General features: G+C 38.4%; 2 protein-coding genes across 3 annotated transcripts; both read right to left on the bottom strand.

Moving 5' to 3' along the window:
* Positions 1 to 274: 274 nt before the first annotated feature.
* On the bottom strand, positions 275 to 8,349 carry LOC114554424 (phosphatidylinositol 5-phosphate 4-kinase type-2 gamma). 2 transcript variants are annotated; one of them, XM_028576265.1, is made up of 10 exons: positions 7,952 to 8,349; positions 7,753 to 7,850; positions 6,492 to 6,588; positions 5,179 to 5,328; positions 3,580 to 3,726; positions 3,252 to 3,290; positions 1,764 to 1,877; positions 1,422 to 1,680; positions 1,169 to 1,272; positions 275 to 942 (listed from the first exon to the last, which is right to left on the bottom strand). In XM_028576265.1, the coding sequence occupies exons 1-10, from the start codon at positions 8,099 to 8,101 to the stop codon at positions 862 to 864; spliced, it is 1,239 nt and encodes a 412-aa protein (XP_028432066.1). In that variant the 5' UTR covers positions 8,102 to 8,349; the 3' UTR covers positions 275 to 861. The 2 variants fall into 2 exon arrangements, with proteins under 2 accessions (XP_028432066.1, XP_028432067.1); XM_028576266.1 differs by having other exon boundaries at positions 7,948 to 8,020.
* Positions 8,350 to 10,021: 1,672 nt separating this feature from the next.
* On the bottom strand, positions 10,022 to 11,217 carry LOC114554908 (insulin-like growth factor-binding protein 3). The gene is made up of 4 exons (XM_028576982.1): positions 10,902 to 11,217; positions 10,433 to 10,461; positions 10,219 to 10,338; positions 10,022 to 10,126 (listed from the first exon to the last, which is right to left on the bottom strand). Exons 1-4 carry the CDS (start codon positions 11,215 to 11,217, stop codon positions 10,022 to 10,024), a joined length of 570 nt encoding a protein of 189 aa, XP_028432783.1.
* Positions 11,218 to 13,295: the final 2,078 nt, after the last annotated feature.

Raw genomic sequence — 13,295 nt, 5'->3', positions numbered from 1 at the left:
TAAATACCAAACACTGAGCCAAGAGGAGGGTTGCCCTTCAGCCCTACTGGAGATATGCAAGTAAATCTTTTCAGTTTCAGGCTTTCAAAACACAAACATTACACTATTTGTACTTACATCTGCAGATTTATTTCAACTCATGTATTTACAGATGATGGGAAATTTCTTTTCAGATAAGGAAAACAAAATGGCGAAACTGTTATGAAATTGCCAGTCTGGCATCTTTGTTTTCTCTTTGTGAAAATAGGTTTTAATAGCACATAATCCTAATTTCATAATTTATAATAGTTTTATATTATTTTAAATCTGCATTTGGCAATATTTCGTATAAGATAACATCAGTCTTAACAGCTTAAATCACACAATTGTGCTGACAAGAAAATGAACACTGTATTGTTCCAAATTGAGACCCTGTAGATTTGCCCAAATTATTCTTGTGCTGTCAAGTGTTGTCACTGGTGGGAAAAGAAGGAGTCATAAATTAATATTTAAGAGCAAAACATACATCTTTCTCCCGAGCAGAAGCAATGTGTTGAGAAAATATGTCTTTCTCATCATCTCCACCACCCACTGTGTTTGGGGGTGGAGTATTGCCAAAACTTTAAGTGAAAACAAAAGAAAACCCATTAACAGTTGACAAGAGGACTTTTCCTTCTGTCTGCAAATTCCAGTTCTTTATTCAAAATAAATGTCCATCTTGCAGTGCAGAATGACATGAAGAGTGAATGCTCAAAAACCACGTAGATCATTTTGAAATTAACAGTAATTTTGCAGTGCTTCTTGATGTTGATTTGAGAGTATGTAAGTATTGCATATTGCATTGTATGAAATGATGATGGTATCCTGGACTTTATCATTGAACTAGGCAAAGATCTTAGTGATGAACTCCCGGAAACGTTTAGCATACTGCTCTGGATGAACTGTTGAGATTTCGGCTCCTGCCTGCAAAAACACGCACCCACACACACACACACACACACACACACACACACACACACACACACACACACACACACACACACACACACACACACACACACACACACACACACACACACACACACACACACACACAATGTAAATGAAAGCATTCCTTTACGTTTCACAGGATAGAGATGTAAAGACCAAATATGCCAAAAAATCTCTTTTAAGAACACTGGTCTCTCACCCCATGTTTGACAGCCTTAGCAGCGTGAGCAGCTTTCTTCTTGGTGTCGTATTGTGTCAGCACATCAATCAGACCCATAAAATACACCTCCCTCTGGGGTGCATCTACATGGGAGTGATTTACAGCATTTGGTGAGTGATATGCACATATGATTTTATCTGCTGCATCCCAGCATGAGATGAGGTGTATTACAGCACAGGGCTCATATAACTTACTTAAATTCACCAGAGTTATCTCAGTTGTCAGGACTCACCTACAGCGCTCTGAATAGCGTACACATCCACGTAAGGGTCAAACTCGCCAGGACCCATGGGTTTGAAGGAGTTCATGTAGCCACCGATACCCTCAGGTGCCATGCTGTTTTCATCCTCCTTTTCCTCTTCATAAGACGACTCCATCTCCTCCTCCTCCTCCTCCTCCTCCTCCTCTTCCTCCTCCTGCCTCTCAGCCCGCTCCACATCATGGATACCCAGCAGCAGGCTGTAGTCCATGAACCTCATACGCACCAGAAACTGCAGTAAGGGTACATGTACACATGCATAAATTATGTCAGAGAAAACAACGGCTGCATGCTTCTTCATCATTGTTTTCTTACCTCGATATCTCTGTTGAGCTTTTCCACAATCTTCTGCTTCGCCTCGTCGCTCACATAAACTTTTTGCATGTTATTCCTGAAGTCTACATCTTTATAAGTGGGCAGCTCCTTCACCTGGAAATATAGAGTGAAGGTCATCTACTGTGAATTTTGCTTAGAGATCACAATATTCATTAGCATTTTTGTCATTAAAACACCATCAGCTATTCTATTTCCAGTGACATAAAAGTCAAATAATTTTATCCCAAATATTGTTTTCAGAATCGACATAGTTGGAAAGATCAAAGGTTTTCACAGCCCTGCGGTTATTTAAACTCCATCGATTCAACCATTTTCAGTCTTTTTAATGAGGTCAGGCCAAACAGAGGGCTTCTGATGTTATTTAAAGTATATTGCTAAGTGTTTTTTTTTTCTACGAAAACATTTCTGAAAATATAATATGAAAATCACATTTGTCACAAACAATAACAAATTATTGTTAGAAAATTAGCAATGCATGTGCTCAGGGGGTTGCTAAGACGCATACCCCCAATTTTAAAAGATGTCAGTTTACTCTTCAGTAGTTGAGTTGACAATGTCTGAGGGGGAGCTACGTTATGGGAAATATAGGATTCAGCATTTTTATGGGAGTGCAGTACTACATCACTGGAGTATAGGGCTGCACAATTAATCGCAATTGTATCAAAATCGCAATATGGACTAGCGCAATATCCAAATCGCAGGGGGGTGCAATATTTGTTAATGGTAAAACACGTGTCAAACAATTCTGAATTAAGTATTGTGGTGCTGCAGAGACGTTCCGGCCTACAAATCATATCCTACAGACTAAAGAAAATAATTTGGTACAGATCCTCGCAAAAATCATACTATAATCATTTTAATTTCTTTCAATGTTAATAATTTTCAATGAAAATGAGAATAATGATACAAAAATGATCATTCCCTCCAATATCGTGAATCGTATTGCAATCACAATATCAGTCAAAATAATCGCAATAGATATTTTCCTCATATCGTGCAGCCCTACCCCTTAAAAATTGTTGACCAGAAAATCATTTTAGTGAAAGAAATACTAAACCTAATTTTTAGGTTACATCAACATGTTTTCCTTTAACAAGTCAAGCCATATACACTTAGCTGTGACAAACTCTTTATTTTTACATTCTTTCCATTATTTTATGAAATAGCTGACCATATAATAAAAGGTAGCTAAGCTACCCTTGCAAGATCTAATTCATCATCATTTCAATGAGTCTGTGTCACATTACATCAAAAAGACAGGTTGAGTAGTAAATTACAATTTTTTTTTTCTTTGCGGCATCCATATCAGCAGACTATCTCTTAAACTCTCCAAGAGGACACTTGCTTGTTAGTGAAAAACAAATCTGACTTCAGTAAATTGGCAATAATCAACAAAGTAGTATGACTGCAGAAAGTACAGTTAAACGAGAGCTTGTCATACAATGTTTTACCTTCATTTGATCTCACCTTCTCTTTAAAACTTGCTTCACGAGACACCAGGGACCCCTGAGGAACGAAAAGACCCCCACAGTCACTAATAGGTAACGGTTGAGCCAAAATATAACCATATTCACAAAACAACCGCTACAATCACAAGCCCCTGAGAGTCAGTGTCTTCATACTTGATGCATGAATAGCCACAAATCCAAAAATGGTTACATGAGCTTAAGCAAAACTAAAAACATTACAGATGCTTCGACACACCCGACTGGCCCATTAACAATACAAATCTCCATACTGATTACTGTCTCTGAATCCTCATCTACAGTAGCTACACGCCTCCTGCAGGGTTTACCTTGAGGTCATACTTCCTGTGTACGTGCAGTCTGTGGCTGAACATGTTCCTCATAACTAACAGGTAGGTGTCCTCGCTCTCCACACTGACTCTGTACATGGCCAGGAACTGAGGGAGCAGCGTACTGCCGTGGCAGGTCACGATGTGCTAGAAGGGAACAGCAGTGAATAGACAATGAAGGATGAGAAGATAAAGGGCGCATCAACCCAGCGGTGTGAGGCAGTGCATGCATTAAAATGTAGCACAATGGAGGAATGTTTGGAGGAAGTGTGTCCACGTTTGGTTTGTTCTCGTGCAAGCATGCAAGTGATGCGATACACACTTCGGCCAGTGGTTTCACACCATTCCACAGATCTGTAACAGGTAATAAAGTGCCAAGAAATGTAACAATGCGTCAGGAAGGGCAGAGAAAAAGAGGATTTCTAGCAAGTTAACATAACAAAGCTGGATTTAATCTGCTTTGCAAGTGTTTTATGTGGAAGAAAAATATAATATTTAAAATATTTGTAAGATCTCAAGGATGCCAACTCGGTAAGATTACACTTAATGTAAACATAATATTTGTTTGCTTAGTCTGAGCAAGTTTCATCCCCTGATAACGACGTTATATGACAACGACGATGTCAAATATTATTCTCTGTTTAGTTAAAGGTCCCATGGCATGAAAATTTCACTTTCTGAGTTTTTTTTTAACATTAATATGAGTTCCCCCAGCCTGCCCAGGGTCCCCCAGTGGCTAGAAATGGTGATAGGTGTAAACCGAGCCTTGGGTATCCTGCTCTGCCTTTGAGAAAATGAAAGCTCAGATAGGCCGATCTGGAATCTTCTCCTTATGAGGTCATAAGGAGCAAGGTTACCTCACCTTTCTCTGCTTTACCCGCCCAGAGAATTTGGCCCACCCATGAGAGAGAGAGAGACATCATGGCTTTCAAACAAGCAAAGTGGCAGTTGATCAAGGCCACACCCACACCCTCCACCTTGCCCCCCCACCCCTCCTCTTCAATAGCATTTAAAGCTACAGACACAGAAATGGCACATCCTAAGGAAAGCTCATGTGGGACTGGCTCTAGTGGCTGTAATTCTGCACCAAGGCTGAATTTCAGGAAAGAGACTTCAGATACAGTATTAGGGGACCACTGAAGCCTATATAAAAGCATCCAAAAAGCAGCATGTCATGGGACCTTTAATGTCTTTAGAGAGTGCTTCTATCCCATCAGTCTGCTCTTTATAAATGTCTGTAGGAACAGAAACAGTCACGACAGCGTGTCTTTGCTTCATATTAACTATATTTGTAGGTCATGTATCTTTACTAGGCAAAAAACTCTCCGCTTGAAATTCAAACACACATCATTTAGCTTTGATGTTGTAAAAACCTTTGCCATGGCAACCAGGGTTATCACAGAAAGAGCACATTTTCTCCTGGTATACAAAAGACGCAGACAAACACAAAACGAGTAGAACATATGTGACTAATGATTTTAATGACTGGAGTTAATCTCAAACTAGAAAATCGATTAACTAAGATATTTTTTTTCTCACTGCGAAAGGACATATAAACCTCCTATCACAAGTAAGCCTTCCACCCTGTGTTAGTCCTACCTGGTGATACTCAGAGAGGATGTCGTGCACTTCCTCCACTTCCTCACTGGAGATTTCTTTTACTACCAACGTACGGTCATATGATGTCAGCATCAGCTTCCCGCGTTGTCCCTCCTCGTCTTTTAATGGAGGACTACGGGCTAGAGACACCTGTTGGTGAGAAAAAAGATGGCGTCTCTAAATAGTGGCAACATCAGCCGTAAAATACATCCGCCCAGTGAAACCGATTACATCCATTACACTGCTGTCCTGTTTAGGTTTGTTGCTTTACTTCATTACCTTTAATACACAATAACAGGCAGATCGGGCTTCACTGTATATAGATAGAGCACACATACAATTACCTAAATCTTTAGCTATAAATATTCTGCGTGGGGGGAGTGATTAGACAAAGTAAAAATTGATTTTATTTCATCATTTATTAATAATAATAATACTAAGAAATTAAATAAAATGTTGGTTTTAAGGTACAGGGTTCCTAACCAAGATAGTCTATAACTGGTGCCCACTTTATTGTAATGTCATGTATAACAGCCTCCTGAAAAACCTAATTTTTGTTTTTTTGTTGTTGTTTTGTTTAAAGACTATTTTTTGGGCAAACTTCATTTTAACCTTCCAGTCAAATTCTTTCAAACGTTTGGCTTCCAATCCCCTTGTGGCATCTTGAACACAATATTCTCCCAAGAATCATCCACTATTATTGTATTGAGCTCCAATTCCCATTTGATATGTAGTGTGTCATCTGACATATCCAGCATTCATTTTTTATGAGATGTTGTTTTTTTTTGTGGGTGAATGGGTGGTGTTCAAACGGATGTATAAAGTGGCTTGCTATCCTGTTGTAAAGCTGTTTTCATTCAAACATTGAAGCACAATTTCTAATGCAAAACATGATGCAGACAGGACATTTGTAAATATAAGACATATGTGTGTTATGATGATAGAACATAAAAAAGCATTTTGCACTGATGCACACTATGTTTCAAGGAATTTGCTGCATCACTTGTAGATGTGCAGAAATACAGCTTTTATCACCACATACAGTATGCCTCACATAGTAATTGTGTGCCAAGCGAATGTGTGCTGAGCAGAGCAGATGACGACTCTGTCTGCCACCTGGCACATGCAAATATCACACATATAAATGCAAATTTAGAAGGGAGCAGCTCATTACATGCAGAAAAGGGTCTGTTTTTTAAGAGAGAAAAGAGTTGTCTCTGTTTTTCCATCTTGTTAAGGGATGTATCTTGTTTTTTATCAATTTTTTTGTTGGCATAATCAAATGTTGATTTGCGATGAGTTTATAGGTGTACCTGGTAATCTTGGTCCTCAATTCCGAAGTGCTCTCGCAGGTTTCTGAACACCTGCGGACAGTAGTCTTTGAATTTGAACTGTCCTGGAAGATTCTCTCTGAGGAACAAATACATACAATGAGAACAACGCAGCTTGATACATTGTGCTGCATCATTCCTCACTCAGCATATAATCAGCACCTGTAGTTGACTGGGACCTCTACCAATGCTTCATTAAATACAAAATGTCTCTTCCTAATTATTTGTCTTACAGCACATTATTTCAGTGCATAAAATTAACATGTTCAAATAGAATAACATGATTAAATACAGCAGTTTCTATTGATACTCTTTCAAACTGAATTCAATCTAAGCGAGACAGTTACTAATTTGAAATCCTGTTTATTAATTAACACCATACATGTGTTTAATGGCATGTTGGTGTCAAGTCTGCTGTCTTTCAATGGTCCAAATTGACATTTGCGTCATTGGTTACATTTACACTATTTGACTGAATTCTCTTTCGCATCCTGCTGTTTCGGTTAAGTATTTTCCATGTCAAGCAACATGAAATACACTTGAGTTAATCTCACCAAGGTAACAGCACTTTTTTTTTTTTTTTTTTTTACTTGAGAAAACACATTTTATTGTTCTTCCCACCTCTGTTTATAAGTCTTTACACAACCTGGATTCCTGGATGGATTAAAAGATTATTGAAAGCCACTCAAGTTTTCTAGCCTCTATTCATATAGAAACGGAACCTTGAGGCAGACACAGTGCATAGCACAGCTTTCATAAAGAGTTACTATTTGAAAACAGGGTTTGTCTAATTTACTACTTCATATGACTGACGCTGATCCTCTGTGAGCACCACATTTTCTGATGAATTTATCAATTTAGATATTGTCTGTCTTGTTTGTATGAGACTGGATGGATGTTCGGGTGTTACACATACAACTGAACCACTCAATTGCATTTCCAACCCTGGTATACAGATTCATTCTTTTACATCACCTTGAAAATATTGCATACTGCACACCGTCGTCTCTAGACAAGCGGAAAAAAATATTTTTGGCAAGTTATTGTGGCTGTAGCCGTGGCAGGGTTAAAGGTATTGTTAGTGTAGAAAAGCATTGTTGTTTTCTAAAGGGGGGCTGCAATTTCTGATAAGCATATCAGGCAGGTAAACACATCAGAGGAGCCTCTAAAATCTGTGCAAAACACAGGAAGCAGGATGAATGTTCCTACAATCAGACGGACAGAGTTGAGTGGAGCACAGTACTTGTTGAAGAGGTGGTTGCTGACTTTGATCTTGGTACTGGCTTTGAAGTCGTCTGGAAGCAGCATGACAGGTACAGGCACCTGGCTCAGGTCATTAATCTGCGCATGATCAATAGATGTCAACAGTTAATGAACATATTTGCACACAGATATACATGGAAACTCATAATAGTGTCCGTATAAGCAGCCCACGTACCTACCGAGTGATTGACTCCCCACATCAGCACGCTCAACACGGGGTCGCTGGCTCGGAAAACCTCCACTTTCTGCTGCACAAAGTGTTTCTTCTTTGTCTTGCTTTTGGGCGCCAGAGTGTTCAGAGGGTTGAAGGTGGCACCTGGAGAAGACATCGCACTTTCACACGTATCTCTCAGTCTGTGAGCAGAGTTTGCATCTGTGGCGTCCTGTCTATGTAAAGTAGCCTGAAGCCCGCCTTGTAGGAGTTTCTGGAGCAGCAACCTGCTGCTGGCCGACTATAACTAACACCTCCTGGTCCAGAGACTTGGGTCGATGCAATGCAACAAGAATGAGGTGAAACATCGACAACCTCGGGACAAAATCAGCATTACAGTCCGTATGATGAAACACTGCAACAGTCTTTAACCGTCTCATGTATGTGATGTTTGACTGATCTTCAGTGGTGGAAAGTATAATTTAAGTACATTCAGCCTACTCAAGTACTCTACTTAAAGCAGGCCTACACTTTTTAAGTAGACCACTTGTAGGCCTACTTTAGGCTACTTGAATATTTCCCTTATTCTGGAATGGGCTGTTCTGCTAAATGACTTCTACATTTACTAAAGTAGCCTACCATTTTAATGTGTGTGAGTAGCCTATATGTGAATGAGTATTTCTAGACTGTACTACTTTTACTTAAAATCTGAGCACTTCTTCCACCACTGTTGATTTTTATCTTGGGATAATATAATGAGTTAGCATGTTATATGCCTCTTATAATAATAATAATAATAATAATAATAATAATAATAATAATAATAATAATAATAATAATAATAATCATCATCATCATCATCATCATCATCACCACAATTTTCCAATAAGCCCTCACAAAAAATACAATCGTCTTGCAATAAATTATACATTTGTGGAACTGTAGTTAGTGGTGAACTGTATGGATGTTGTGATAAAGTGTTGGGAAGCAATATCTACCACACATCGCAGGTTATGGCCTTACTGTGAACTTGAGTTATGAGCCCATTAACCAAAGAGGATGAAGGATGATTTGAAGGATTTTTGAGGAATAAAGAGGTGAAAGTATCCAACTTTTCAAGTATTGAAAGTTGTGCCGCCTTCTTCTTCTTCTTCTTCTTCTTCTTCTTCTTCTTCTTCTTCTTCTTCTTCTTCTTCTTCTTCTTCTTCTTCATTCTTGATGTTGGTTTTAAGGATTAGATGGATTTACTTTTTGAGTGAAATCATTTTTATTTAAAAAAAAAAAGGTAACAAAAGGTATTTTAAATGCACAAAATCCACAAAGCATCCATAAAGTCATGTTTGCAATAATGCCAGTATCAGTTTTAACCTTCACACACCTTCTCTTATTGTTCAAGAGGAATGTTTTCTTCATGATTGCAAAAAAAAAGAAAATAATAATAATCATAATAATAATGCCCCTCATCTAATTCGGCATTAGAAATTCTGTTTTTTACAATAATACCTCTGGTGTCTGCGCTGATGGGCAACCACTGATAAATTACTTACTCAAAGTATGAGCAATTTTAACATAAATAGAATCTCATATTTAAATTATATGTACAGCAATTACAGTAATACATTACATATAATAATACATGATACATTGATCCAAATCATTTTGTTCCTGATCTTGGTTGATGGCTTGAAATATTAAATGGAGTTAAAATGTTGAAACATGAATGTGGACAACTTGAATTTGTGTAGCTCAAACTGTAGGTGCAGTTTCTATAACGTAGGCTACAGTGTGAAACTAGTCTGGATAATATGCACATTAATATAAATTTAATATAGTGTAAAAATGCATCTCATATAAGGAGATACGAAAGTAATGTCTAATCAATACAGCCCTTATATGTTCAGTAGAGGGCGCAAGGGAGACAAAGATTACACCAGATTTGGAAACCCCTTTTCATTGGAGAGCGGTTTCTGGCTGGTGGAGAATGGGATGCGAGATTGTGTTGAGCTCCTTTAGACTCTCTATTGGTGTTCCTTCATCTTTATCTCATGTCGGTAATGAAGCTTCAGCCTCTCCTGCTTCAGTCCAGGCTTCATGCATTTTAACAACTCAGGCCGCCCTTCTGTTTAGTGTTTGAGGAGACAGGCATGCCGTTCGGATCCACACACCAGCACTTGCCACGCCGCTTACCTCGAGAAGACCAACACTGCACAAACAGAACAAACAAATACAGCCGTAGGTCTATAGAAAAGTCTTGTTAATGTGATTTCCTATAATTCATCTTTTTTGCAAACTCACCTGCTTCTTCCTGAAGAAACCACGCTTGTCACAGTTAGGCATGTAGATATCATGATTTGACTTAATTAAATGGGCATCAAGACCTTGAATAAGTGTGGTTAGCAGTTTACGACATGGAGCCTGTAGGAGGAGTTTAACAGATACATGTGAGTGCCTGATTGAGTGTAATTTATGTATGGTTTGTCTAAATTATTAAGATAGGATTTTTTTTTACCTCATCTGGATCCTCAGTAGGAGCTGGGTCTAAGATATCAGATACAGACAGACATTTAGCATGTGTAATGTACTTCACTCTTAGTTAACTACTAGCACTAATGATACTAAAAGCACTAGTCAGACCTATCTTGATAAGAAAACCAATGGTTATACTGCAGCAACTGAGCCATAAAATCATTTTTCATGCAATCTACTGGTTTCATTACATCTCCTGTTTTAATGTAAGAGCTTGTCTGTGCCTGAGCAGCAAAAGAAACTCATTGTGTAAAAACAGGTGTGTTTCTCTATTCAAAGTTCCTCTTGACTATTCAGACTCATGGTCACATAATAGCAGGATTGATTGACTGTGAAAGGTAAGGGCGTCACTCTGTCGAAAACTGACAAATAAATTAGCAAATGGTGAGTGATGGTGTTGAAAATTCATTACACCATGAACCTCACCTACTGAAACCTGAATTTCGTCTTACCTACGGTATGGATGTTTTCAGCCGGGCCGATGCTGCTGGCATTAATGCAGACTCCCCTGCCTTCCAGCAGGGCACGGAGGGGCCTCGGTTCATCCTCTGAAGGTGCACAACGTAGACCATGGGCACAGCTCAGAATGTAGACCCCGCATGGTTCTCCAACGCCCGGAGCAGTGGCATTTAAATCTACAGCCGGCCGACTCTGTGTGGACTTTGGTTTACAGGTGGGACATCCTCTGGATGGTGTGGTCAGCGGCATTGGGCTTGACTGAGCCGGCTGCAGGAGGAGCAGCGCCAGGATGTTAAAATACAGAAGCATCTCACAATGCAAGTTGTCCACTAATAAACGTTAACAGTCAAGTCTCTTACAACTGACTTGCTGAGGACTTCTGATCCCTCTTTTGCACTATCTTAGTTTAGTTCCACTGACTGCAGTTTGCATGTGTGTCGAAAGGTGGATAGTAATTCCCTCGAGCCAAGGCAAAGTGATAATGAGGCTGTCAGACACCACCGCAGCAGCTTTTAAAGAGTCGAAACCAGTGGGGAAAGGTATGGGAGGGTACGTGATGGAGAATGTTAGTTTTCCCTCTCATTTCCACACAGCTGAGCACACCCCGTTCCCCCTTGTCTCTGACACACACTCACGCATGCTCATACCATTTGTTGTTTTTCATCTTGCAGGATAGTAATGTGTTTCTACGCCGACATAAATCACTAGTGATCCCTCTGTATGTTATTCCATTGCTCTGCCTTTTTCCCCACTGAGGGGGTCATTTATTTACACAGGTGACACTTTCATGTAACCAACCAATCACTGCTCAGCTTCACCATTTAAGTTTTAAAAAATCACTGCTTTTTTTAAATCATAAAAAAATATACATAAATTTGGATATTGTCATCTGTCTATACAGAATTCATCACCACCGGTAGTTGAAAACAAAAATGACAGTAAAAGAACAAAAATACACAATTACAAAATGGAAAAGTAAAGCCAACACAGTATTCTGAGGATGATTTAAAATGCACATAAATTAAGTAAAAAGAAACGAGTTTAAAAAAAAAAAAAGTATGAATAATCTTACTGTCCTTATGAAATATAATAAGGAGTAAAGGTATTTAGTTACTTCCATACTTTTCATCCTTGTTTTTGACATTGTTTTGACTTTTCTTTAAATAACAACCACTAAACAAACACTTTGTTCTCAGAGCGTGTTTACAGAGTCTGTAACTGCAGGGCTAAAGATTTAAAGAGAATGGCCGACTCTGAAGGAGTGCCACTCGAGGTTGGATGACTAAGACATTAATAGCCACGAGCATAATGTCCCACCCTGTAAATTCCACTGGCTGTGAGTCACAAACAGGTTAAATTAGAAGACACAATCTCTTCAGTCTTAATACACAGCTTGTGACCACTTCATCTCAGAAATACAATATAGTTATAAATGTAAGCCAATACAGAAATACATTCACATAACTTAAATATCATTAAAACTACTTGAAAACACATTAACACAGTGAAACAACTGAATTATTTGATTTGTCCTATGTTAGGATGTATTAGGCCTCTGGGGATGATACTGAATTCATAGGGGTTTTGTTCATTATTGGGATAATGTATTTTGATGTTTTGATGGGGGAAAAAAGTCCCATGTTCTTTTATTTTTGCATATTTTATGTAACAGTTTCTTAATTCCATTTCCAAAAAAATGACATAGATAAATATCACATTACCATTAGATAACCCTGTGATAGGAGAAACATTAAATGAAAATGAAAGGGCCACATTGCATCACTGACAGAATGATTTTTGGTTCTAAACAATCCCTGTCTTTCTTTTCTTTATAATTCTCACAGATTATTAACCCGGGAAAAAGATGTTCCAAGCAAACTTCAATACAATATCCCGCTTATTGTGACTAAACAGCCCAACTTTAGCTACTCTGTGATTGTTGCCATTCCAAAAGTAAAGCAATAGGCTACTTACAGCCCTACAAAGGCAAAGTGCATTGGCTACGGAATATATAACATGAGTTATGCACAGTTTTGGGCCAGAAATTATGGAGGTTAGGATTGATTTGGATAAAAAGTATACCATGGCAAGCCAGTAAACCATAACCAATCATAGTTGTGTACATACAAACTTTAAAGCCATTTTTATTGTTTAAATTGTTTTGTAGTTATGCACAGGTATTAATATAGACAAAAAGGGTTCTCCTAGACATGTCAACTTTCATTATTTATTTTGTATAAAATAAAAACAACTTTTTTATAAAAAACTGGTGAGGGGACAATGCTTCTTTTTTTTCTTGTTAAGATCTTAACATCTTAAAAAAAATTTCGATCCAGATTTTACTGTATGTCGACACACAGTAGCCTATTTGTACTCCTCAGGTTACA

Source organism: Perca flavescens, chromosome 4 (genome assembly GCF_004354835.1).
Source record: "Perca flavescens isolate YP-PL-M2 chromosome 4, PFLA_1.0, whole genome shotgun sequence".
NCBI lineage: Eukaryota > Metazoa > Chordata > Actinopteri > Perciformes > Percidae > Perca > Perca flavescens.
The sequence above is the reverse complement of the archived record's forward strand: the minus strand, read 5'-3'. Positions and strand labels throughout refer to the sequence as shown.

Excerpts from the sequence above, each read along its gene's own strand:
- LOC114554424 (XM_028576265.1), bottom strand. The coding sequence starts at position 8,101 with ATGTCTTCTCCAGGTGCCACCTTCAACCCTCTGAACACTCTGGCGCCC. Across the intron at positions 5,329-6,491 it reads TTGAGGACCAAGATTACCAG|GTGTCTCTAGCCCGTAGTCC; the intron begins GTACACCTATAA and ends TCTCACCAACAG. Across the intron at positions 943-1,168 it reads CTAAGGCTGTCAAACATGGG|GCAGGAGCCGAAATCTCAAC; the intron begins GTGAGAGACCAG and ends GTGTTTTTGCAG.
- LOC114554908 (XM_028576982.1), bottom strand. The coding sequence starts at position 11,217 with ATGCTTCTGTATTTTAACATCCTGGCGCTGCTCCTCCTGCAGCCGGCT. Across the intron at positions 10,462-10,901 it reads TGAAAACATCCATACCGTAG|ACCCAGCTCCTACTGAGGAT; the intron begins GTAAGACGAAAT and ends CTGATATCTTAG. Across the intron at positions 10,127-10,218 it reads GTTTCTTCAGGAAGAAGCAG|TGTTGGTCTTCTCGAGGTAA; the intron begins GTGAGTTTGCAA and ends CTGTTTGTGCAG.